General features: G+C 37.8%; 1 protein-coding gene across 1 annotated transcript in view; it reads left to right on the top strand.

The window, feature by feature from the left end:
* The window catches only part of mapk8ip1a (mitogen-activated protein kinase 8 interacting protein 1a), a 277,120-nt gene extending 266,109 nt beyond the window's left edge, over positions 1–11,011 (top strand). The window contains exons 11-13 of the mRNA XM_028793829.2: positions 531–601; positions 5,174–5,272; positions 9,712–11,011. Coding sequence (XP_028649662.1) covers positions 531–601; positions 5,174–5,272; positions 9,712–9,784 — 243 coding nt within the window. The 3' untranslated portion in view covers positions 9,785–11,011. The remainder of the gene's footprint in view (positions 1–530; positions 602–5,173; positions 5,273–9,711) is intronic.
* Positions 11,012–11,217: the final 206 nt, after the last annotated feature.

Below are 11,217 nucleotides of genomic sequence, written 5' to 3' on the forward strand. Positions count from 1 at the left end.
CAGACCAAGAATGTAACTCTGATCTCTGGAGCTGTGAGGTAGCAGCCCCTAAACATGGTAGCAATGTACCAAAAATAAAATACATTTTTACTGCAATATGCATAACACTGAGAAGAGGTGAAAATATAACAAATTATGCTAAGTTTTAGGTTTTGTTTGATATCTTCACACTAGGGCGGCATGGTGGTGCAGTGGGTAGTGCTGCTGCCTCACAGTTAGGAGACCCGGGTTCGCTTCCCGGGTCCACCCTGCATGGAGTTTACATGTTCTCTACGTGGGTTTCCTCTGAGTGCTCCAGTTTCCGTCCACAGACATGCAGGTTAGGTGCATTGGCGATTCTAAATTGTCCCATGAGGGTGCGTGCCCTGTGGTGGGCTAGCGCCCTGCCCGGGGTTTTGTTTCCTGCCTTGCGCCCTATGTTGGCTGGGATTGGCTCCAGCAGACCCCCGTGACCCTGTAGTTAGGATATAGCGGGTTGGATAATGGATGGATCTTCACACTATTGACATTAATCTTCATTTCTCTATTAGGGTAACAGGTGCAGCCATTTCTTCCAGCTAAAGAATATTTCCTTTTGTGGGTATCATCCAAAGAACAACAAGTAAGTTACTCAATTTAAAGATGTTTCTCTTGAATAAAATATTGTAATACATACACTGATATTTCATTGATTCTCTTGCTTGCCAAGTGGGTTAACACTTTAGAACATTCGAATATTCTGGATGAGAACAGGCCATTCAGCCCAACAATATTCACCTGTCCTATCCATTTAATTCTTCTAAAATAACAACAAGTCTAGTTTTGAATGTCCCTAAAGTCCTACTGTCTAACACACTACTTGGTAATTTTTCTCATGAGTCTATGGTTCCCTGTATAAAGAAAAATTATCTTGCCTGAAGAAGGGGCCTGAGTTGCCTTGAACGCTTGCATATTGTAATCTTTTTAGTTAGCCAATAAAAGGTGTCATTTTGCTTGGCTTTTCTCTACATTCATAATGGCTATCACGGTACAACACCCTAGTATTACTAATGTTTGTGCGAAATTTACCCTTAACAAGTTTCCAACTATGTCCCTGTGTTCGTGATGAAGTCAGTTTAAAGTAACTGGCTCAATCCCCTGTACTAATTTGCTTCATATTTTTAAACTTATTTTCAATCTTCTTTTTCTTAAACTGAAAAGGCTCAGCTCTTTAAGTCTTTCTTCATAATTCAACCCCTGTTGAAGCCCTGGAATCAGCCTAGTTGCTCTTCTCTGGACATTTTCCAGTGCTGTTATGTCCTTTTTGTAGCCTGGAGACCAAAACTGCACACAATACTCAAGATGAGGCCTCACCAGTGCGTTATAAAGCTTGAGCAGAACCTCCTTGGACTTGTACTCTACACATTGTGCTATATAACCTAACACTCTGTTTGCCTTCTAAATGGCTTCCAAACACCATCTAGCAGTTGGTAGTGTCGAATCCACTACCTCTCCTAAATCCTTCTCATAAGGTGTAGTTTTGATTTTCAGACCTCCCATTTTGTATTCAAAAATAACATTCTTACTTCCTACATGTAATACTTTGCATTTACTTGCATTAAATTCAAATTGCCACAAATCTGCCCAAGCCTGTATGCTATCCAAGTCCCTCTGTAATGATTCAGCAGATTCCAGATTATCTGCCAATCCACCTATCTTGGTATCATCTGCAGACTTAACTAGCTTGTTACTTATATTCCTATCCAAATCATTTATATATATTAAAAATAGCAGTGGCCCTAGCACTGTCCCCAGTGGAACACCACTCTTAACATCAGCCAATTCTGATGAGGTTCCTCATACCATCATCCTCTGCTTCCTATGTCTGAGCCAATTGTGTGCCCATCTACACACAACACCCTGACCTCCCACTTCTTTTAGTTTGATGCCCAGCCTCTCATGCAGCACCTTATCAAATGCTTTCTGAAAGTCACCATAAATAATATTATATACTCCGCTTTGATCATATCTGTTGCTAACTCGTAGAATTTCAGCATGTTAGTAAAACATGACATCCCTCTTCTGAATCTGTGCTGACTGTTCAGTAAAACTCCTGTTCGTGCCATATGTTGCTCGATCTTATCCTTAATAATTCCTTCCATTAATTTACCTATGATGCAGGTTATATTTACTGGCCTGTAGTTGGTTGAATTTGCCTGGTCACCCTTTTTATATAATGGGATGATATTTGCCATATCTAGCCCTTCAGAATTTCCTCAGTGCGCAGTGACTCCCTAAAAATATGCATCAAGGGTTTATATGCTATATGTACTCTCTAACCTCCTTAAAAACTTGAGGATAAGCATCAATCCGGTCCTGGACCTTGAGGAGGATGCACCATGCTTAAGTGTTATAATGGAGCTTATTATAAACTACTTAGTCAGCCTAGAATGGATTTTCCAAAGCTTTGGTTTCTCCACGTCAGGGATATACCAGAGAAAGATACTTATATGTATTTTGTGAGACAGACTTAAGTCCATCTGGGCATCAGGAGAGAAATACAGAATGAAAAAAGGTGAAAAGCATAAGTGACAAAATTACTTTGTTCATGCAGGTATTTTTTCCCCCATTATGTAGCACTAAGAAAAGGTTTTACCAACATCTGCTCCTTCATCCTTAGCTGGGGAGATTTACCACCAATATGCTCAGATGGGATTGGTAGTGATTAGTGATCTGTTAAAGTAACTGTTACTACACTAATGCACGCAAAGAGAAGGTTAAAATCTAGAGATGTACAGATGATCTAAGATATTGGGGAAAACAAACTATAAAAATCAGATATTTTTTAAAGGTTGATAGCTTGAATGGCAGCAATTAGGTTGCCTCCCTTCTAAATAAACACAACATGTAAGTCAGGTTCTAGCCAAAAATTATTATGAGAACCATGAAATTGTGATAGAAGAACAAAGCTTAAAATAATAAAGACGAAATGCAAGAACAAAAAGCTCTGTGCTAAATTCCAAAGAGCTTTTGATTCTTTTATTTAAATGTATTTTCACTTTTCTATAGTACTTTGACTTGATGTCATATTTTGGCAGAGACTCTTCTTGTAGTGTGCCCTTCACAAAATGGCAATGGTGGTTTTAAACATCAAAATATCCATGCTTAGTATCTGCCCTGAGGAACACGACATACAGCTCAAGACCTGTGGTGCACACAGAGGTATCACACATGGTACACAAATAAAACAAGGGGAAAATGTATACCAAACCAACAAAAAAAATAGGAAAAGAAATATGTCTGATTCTAACTGAGAAATTGCCACAGCCTCATTGAAATCATTTAAAAAGCAATGGAGGAAGAATAACGTGAGCTCTGTCACACAAAACCATACATTTATTATGATCGTAATTTTTGTTCTTTATTAGTTTTATGTGTATTTCTCCATGCTAATTTTGTCTTGGATCTTTTTTGAAACTCAGAATCTTCTTCTTCTTTCGAAGGCTCCCGTTAGGGGTTGCCATAGCGGTTCATCTTCTTCCATATCTTTCTGGCCTCTGCATCTTGTTCTGTTACACCCATCACCTGCATGTCCTCTCTCACCACATCCATAAACCTTCTCTTAGGCCTTCCTCATTTCCTCTTCTTTAGCAACTCTATCCTTAGCATCCTTCAAAGTTCCTACCCTCAGTTCCACTCTCTCTACTTTCCTCCATCCCTCCTGCCATAATAATTCTTTGCATTTATATAGCGCTTTTCTCACTACTCAAAGCGCTCAGCAGTTGCAGGTTAAGGGCCTTGCTCAAGGGCCCAACAGAGCAGAGTCCCTATTGGCATTTACGGGATTCAAACCGGCAACCTTCTGATTGCCAGTGCAGATCCCTAGCCTCAGAGTCACCACTCCGCCTATATGTCACTCTGCGACATGTCTCTCCCCTCTTCTTCTCCTTCTTCTTCTTCTTCGGCCAACAGTAGCCTAATTTCCACCAGCACCCTATTTGCTAACAGTACTGGTGATGGTTGTTGTTAACGTGGGGCTCGACTGATCCAGTATGGAACTTTGTATTGTTGTCCGCATATTGATTCGGCAAAATTTTACACCGGATGCCCTTCCTAATGTAACCCTCCCCATTTATGCGGGCTTGGGACCGGCACGAAGAAACACACTGGTTTGTGCATCCCTTGTTCCTGGGATTTTTTTTGAAACTCAGAATATATTTCTGAATTTAGTTGTACTGGATTCAGTCTTTTTTTATAGTTAAAATATTTTGCGTCTTCCCGCAATGGCATTTTGCTTTTACTGGACACCACTATTATGCACTGGTTTAATGCTTGGAATCACAAATTGTGTGATGTTCCAGGTCAAAGGTGTAAGGGGCAGCGGATGAGATTTCCAAATAATTCCTAAAGGTGAATTTAAAGTATTTATGAGTGTGTAGTAAAAAATTCCTAACCTGTTTCTGTTTCCCTCAGCTTTGATTTAGGATTTTTTTTTGGTTTTGAAGCTTGTTTTCTTTTTTGAACTATTGGGTATGTCTACAGCTATTCTGATCTCCTGATCCGGTGTGCCACCATCATTCTGAGCATAACAATTAGTATATATTCATTTACAATTTATTGTGATTAAGGCTGCATTACTGCTTTGCAATATTGTCACGTAAAAAGCCTTGGGTAGTGAGGACATGCAGGCCCCTGGCCAGTTGTACCAAGGGAAATCACCTGATTAACCTCAACACTTCTCCTCCATTCAGTGTGGATGTATAGCCAGAATACAGTTCATGATTTTGCCTGATAGGCAAAACTACTCTCCATTGCTGAAGCCAATAATTTCCTGCTTCACTTGTTGAAGATGCCAATTTGCTCCATACTTCAGATTTTCAGGTAAATTAATTCACATTAAATAATGTAAATGTTACACTGGTGCCTCTCAGCTTACTTTTTCCTACTTAAATATGTTTTATATGGAGCTGAATTTTGAATATCATTTAAACTGTAGTAAGTGGAGCGACAAGTCTCTTGCCATGGTTTCTTGAATTAATGGGAATTTCTAATTTCTTGTAACTTTTTTTGTTAAAGCAGGATGTCGAGACTGAATGACATTTTTTTAACTTCCTGCATAGCCAAATGTTCCTAATTTGGGAAAGTGGCAAGTAATGGCATAATAATGAAACAGTTAACAAGAAAGGTGTATAACCTATTTTCCATTTTCTTTCAGGTACTTTGGGTTTATTACTAAGCACCCAGCTGATCACAGGTTTGCCTGTCATGTCTTTGTTTCAGAAGAATCTACCAAACCTCTTGCAGAATCCGTAGGGTATGTGATGATCTATTCTGTACTGTTTTGACATTTTCATATGGATATTTCTGTAATTTCCAAAATAATAGCAGCAGAAAGTCTGCCAAAATTGTAATTACAAAGTGACATGGGCACAATGCAGTTTAAGATATTAAATATTCAAAATAATAATTTACATGACAATAAGTTGCCATGTTGCAGGAACACCAAATATAAAGCAGCATGTGGTAGAAAAGAAACTGACCTGCTGTAGCACTAGTCTGTTGGAGAAACTACACCAAGGTCACATAGTTTAGCCCCCAAGGGCTTGGTCTGTTCAGCTGCCTTTATGAGGACAGAGGGAGAACCGACAGAAAAAGAATAGCTCCTAATGAGCAAAATAGTATACTACTGTTATGAAAATAAACTTAATTCAAAGAGTGATTAAAAAATTCTAGAAATGGCAAAAGGTTTTTTATATTAAATTGTTTAAGTCTGACCCAGATGAATTGGAATACTCGATAGTGAGAACCCTAACCTTAAATAGGTAAGAATGGCAGCAGGGTGTCACTTGTAAACATGTGGCTTTGCTAACTACATTGTGTTGCCACACCTACCTTGTTGTCACCTTGTCTGTCCTGAATTATGGAAACACAAAGAAATAAAGCAATAAATAAAAAAATGATACCAAAAAAAAGGAAACCATAATCAAACATCTGGGAAACCCTTGCACAGAAAATTATGAAAGACGCATTGACACGTCTGATAAAATATTTTTCTCCTAACAAACTTGTAGGCTGTTTTGCAACCCTAGTGGACCATATATCCAGAAAAATAGAGACCCCATATATAGTTCCACAGGGCCTGTGCTTATACTTAACCTTATGATTGAAAACATAATTTTATTTTTCCCTTATGATAAAAGTATTTTTCTCACATACCCAATATGTACAGATTTGGCTGAATGAAGATGCTAAATTGAACAAATATTAGTTAGAGTGCCCTGTGAAGACCTGGCACTGTGCACTGGGCTATTACCTACCTTGTGCCCTATGCAGTCTGGAGAATATATACAGTCCTTTAGAAATGTGTATTTGGAAGATGACAGAGTGATGACAGAATGATAAAACCTTCTTTTGAGTCTTGCTGCCTCTGTAGCATTTTAGAAATGAGCTGGTGCCATGTTAACTGAACTGGCCGCTAAATTAAGCATAAATATCCTTTGTTTTATTCAATGACCACATGAAAAGTCTCATCCCAATATTACATATAACATATTGTAAGCTGACCACACGGCAAAACAAAGGCCAAGAACATGGGGTCTTTCAGACTCACTTAGTTGTTCAGATTTATTGTTGAGCAACAACAACTGACTTTCATTTCACATAGAGTTTTCACAAAATTGACACTAAAATTGGTTTTACATCTGATATCACAGTCATCAAACACAAAACTCACTGAAGCATTTTTGTATAGTTTTAAATGTTTTTTGGGGAGTAAAACAAGAAATATTGTTTCTTAAAGCCTCTTTCCCACTTCTGTGCTTACTGTGGTTTTTATTTCTACATAGATGTGTAATGCAGGTAATCTTCAACACACCAGTAAAGTCAACTATACTTTATAGCCCTCATTTACATCACTGTGGAGGAATCCAGTTTGTTTTGCACCAAAACACACCAAGTACATTACTACATTTTCTCTGCAGGAAAGAAGAGTACACAAGAACTAGCATCTTGCACTTACCTAGTAACCACCATTTCCCGATTCTTGATTCCTGCAGATGAAGCTGAGAATATGCAACATCCAAGCACCATGAAGGAGTGTGCCAAGTATCAGTTCTGTCTCTGATGCATTTTTAGGATTGCGATCACCAACATTGCCATTGTATTTGGCACCACAGGCAATCATACTGTCATGAATTTGAGCTTCCATGAAAACAAAAAGTTGTGAGGCCTCAGTAGTCCTACAGTGGTCAGGAAAGGCCTTACCTCAATGGACTTAATTACCACTCAAATAGGCTTTGCAGGCCTAACAGGGATGAAGCGAAAAAATAACCATGAAATATCTTTCAGTATCACAAAAAGACCCACCAGAGGAAAGTAATCATAAACCTCAGCTGGATCAAAATAATCTTTGTAAAAACTAGGGGGCTTTGCCCCCTGCTCGCTTCGCTCGCAAACCCCCGGGCCTGCGCTACGCGCTAGCCTCTTTGCGGTTCTGCCGCTCATGTATGGGGATGCGGATGTAAAATTTAAACAGATTTTTATTTTCATGGGAATTGTTGCATAATAGAAATAACTATTTTACATTACAGTGAGTAATTAACCATAGTAAAAAATAGTAAAACATAATAATCTGAATGTAAATTATGTTTCATGTTGCGTTAAGAATTATTCATTGAGTAATACGATTTTATTCCATTTGGCTTTGAAATTAACACACAAATACTTTTTAAACTTATACTTTTACTGTAAAACTTCAGTAAAACAATTTTTTTCATTTAATTTTTGTTAATATCTCATTGAATTTTGATTCCGTGTTTGGACTATCATTGTGACGACGCAATGTATAACTGCCCGTGATTGAATTTCGTTCCTTTCTCTCTATTACATAAAATTACTTTTTCGAATGTTTGGCTCTGAGATTTATTAATTGTCTTTGCAAAAGTTATTCTAACGGGAAACTGTTAACATTTTAATACAAATGGCATATCAAGATCTCCTTTGTTGTCTAATGTTATCCGTGGAAGATTTACTACATTACCTTTCTTGGATACATCCTTCTTTCTACAGTAATTTGTGCAGTGGAAGACCGGATGGTGTTAATGGTTGTGGATCTTCTTGGGGATATTGTAAGTTGATGTTTAAATTTTCCGCAGCATCACCACCAACTGTTTCAGGATAGTTTATCGATATGCATTTAACCAATTTGGCGTGTAATCGATCAACATTTTTGCCATTTATTCGTTTGACTTCATCGTTTCTTGGTGCCAGGATTGCCTGTGTACTCAATTTTTGTGTTGATAACCCTTCGTGATGAAGTTCTTCAATAAGATTTGGACATAATACGTCTTCTTTAATTGTGAACTTAAAGTGAGGAAAACGTTACAATTTATAAGAGCTGAGAGCGCAGGAACTGTGTCTGACAAAAGCATTCACACGCATGAGAGGTAAGAGTACCGTGGGCGTGACTGAATATTGTAGAGAGGAGGGCGTGACTTGAAAAAATCTCATGGCCAAAGACTTACAGGACCTGAAAAATATCTCTTCAAAAAGTCTCGTCTCGTCACAGGATTTTTTTATATAGCTATATTTGCACTATACCGAAAAATACAGAAAAAGTTCCACAGGGAAAACAAAGGTATTAAAGTTGTTGCCTAAAAAGCAATCCACAGGAAACAAATTCCAAAAAACACAATTCAGTAATAAGACTCCTTAGACAGAACAACCATAATCAGAAATCAAGAAAATCTAACAAAAAACAGTAATACTTACAATTCCAACTCACAATCACATATGAGTCCTACTGAACTGCCTGTCTCCACCGCCTCCTTTATAGGGCTGAGGGCAGTTCCTAAAACAGAGATTGACAGGTGGCCCCGCAACTCAGGGTTCCACCCACAAAGAACATGAAAATACTCCCCTTTAAAGAGACAGTACACCAATATATCACAAAGGAAACCAATAAAAGTAACATTAAGATATGGAAAATCATAACTCAAAATAAGTAAAAACAATAAGCAAACATAAAATACACATAACTTCATCTCAATACAGGACATGTGCTACCAGAACAACCACAACATACATTTCACAGCACAACAAAATGTGTAACCTTGACAGGAATTGAATCAGGTGATTTGTTTTTTTGAGTAGAGAACTTTATTTAAATATCAACACATATGGAAGTAGCACAAGTGGATGCTTGCGGACAGGAACTAAATGCCTTTCTCACTATGTGAATGGTGTGATTTTTGTGCAAAGCAAATTCCTGGCTTATAACTATTAATATAACTAAGATAAGCATTGTGTTCTAGCAGCGGTGTCTCGAGGTCCCTGTGAACTGACTCTGTCCTATTACTAACTTTCTGAAACATTCCCAACATGTACTCTGAATGTAGTAGATACAAAAACCTGATCATTTTCATACTTGAATTAAACTCATTGAAAACACCTGTGATTCCTGGGATGGCAGACTATAGCCATAACCTGAAGGGATGCCAACCCACAAGACATGTTATATAGTTGGCAGGTAGGATTAGAAAAAAATTGTTTGCGCCCCCTGGTTCCCTGGTTCTAACTATCATCTCATCAATGGTAAGATTCTGGGTGGTGCCAGCAACTCCAGTGCAAGGCCTGAGAGGGAAATGGTATTTTGCCAGATAGGTAACTGGCCATGTTAATTTGTTACATTTTTATATTTATTTTCTATACAGAAATTATAAAATAAGTTGTGTACTTTCTTTTTTTTTTCTTTAGGAGAGCATTCCAACAGTTTTATAAAGAATATGTGGAATACACATGCCCAACAGAAGACATATATTTGGAATAGAAGCACGAGCTGGCCTTTGTACATTAACATGTATGATAATCCATTGCATGATGGAGAAAATATGTACAAAATATTACATTCAGTTTACAAAAGGACAACTGCTGATTTGTCAAGAAAACGTTGTTGGAGAATAATTAAAGTACAAAAAGTATGCAAGGAGAAGGAAGAGCACCAGTTTTGTGCAATCATGGTTTAGTTATTAAATAAATTACAGAAGATATCAAGTGGAAATCAGAAACAGGCATTCTCTTTCAGCCTCCTACACTCTTCATGCAAAAAGCAGAAGTCTGACCATTTCTACTAAGTATTTTGGTTAAAAAAAAAAAAAAAACTTAATGCCAATGTGATTTAGAAAATATAAGATGGTCCATTGCCCACCTTTTTTCTTAGCACAAAGGGATGAACAAATTATACAATGTCTTGTTTGGACTTGGACTAGAAATGACTCAATAACAGTGAAGGCATGGAAGATTTAAAGCACTATTTATGTCTTTCTTTGGGGAAATTATATGGAAAAGAACATAAATGTTCTTATTCTGACAGTATTAATTAGATAAAATTTGATTTAAGAGCATTGGGTATTGGAAATGAATGGCAGTGGAAAAGGGAGGCAGCCTGCTGTGAGGTGCATATGACGTTACATTAATGAAATAAACTCCATAACTTTCTTTGGGCATTAAACAAAAAAAGTACTGCATTGCAGATAAAGACATTCTGTAAGTTTGATGGAAGGTTTTTTTATAGCTCCCAGCTAATATATTGATTGCACAAATTGTCTAATTTTATATTGTTATTTAGCTGTTCCATCTAGACATTTGTTCAGCCATGTCTGTTAGAATTCAAACATATTTACTCATGTCTAGCCGGGGTTCTGAACATAAAAAGGTTTGTGGTTGCACTTCTAATATGAGACTAACACTCACTCAGTCCACCTCCGGACACTTAGTAGAGCACACCGAGCAAGTGAGCTAACTAAGCAAATGCTTGTGTTTCTGCAGCTTGTGTGAGGCCCCCCAAACTTACACTTTTTCAGCACTTACATAATGTCAGGGGAATAGTGGGCGTCTCAAAATGGAAACACTGCTTAGAGTCCCAACAAGACTAGAAACGGCCCTCATAGAAGAGCCAGCGGTACAATTACTAAATCTCTGACTGAATGGCTTTTATGCCACATATCATTCAGGCTTTGATTCGATTTGTTTTCTTCTGAGCCCACCGTATTAGGGTACACTAGTATGTAAACCAATGAGTTTCAATTTCAGTGTGCACCAAGTTTGCGCTTTGTTTGACTCAACGACTGAATAACTTGTTCCCTGTTTGCTATGAATTTCTCAGGGTATAAACTCCCTGCGGCGTTGAAAGTGCAGCACAGGCTTTCTGCTCCATGTCAACTTCAGTCCGTTGAAAACGATATGGTCATGAGCATCTCCTTC

This window comes from Erpetoichthys calabaricus, chromosome 2 (assembly GCF_900747795.2).
Source record: "Erpetoichthys calabaricus chromosome 2, fErpCal1.3, whole genome shotgun sequence".
NCBI classification, from domain to species: domain Eukaryota; kingdom Metazoa; phylum Chordata; class Cladistia; order Polypteriformes; family Polypteridae; genus Erpetoichthys; species Erpetoichthys calabaricus.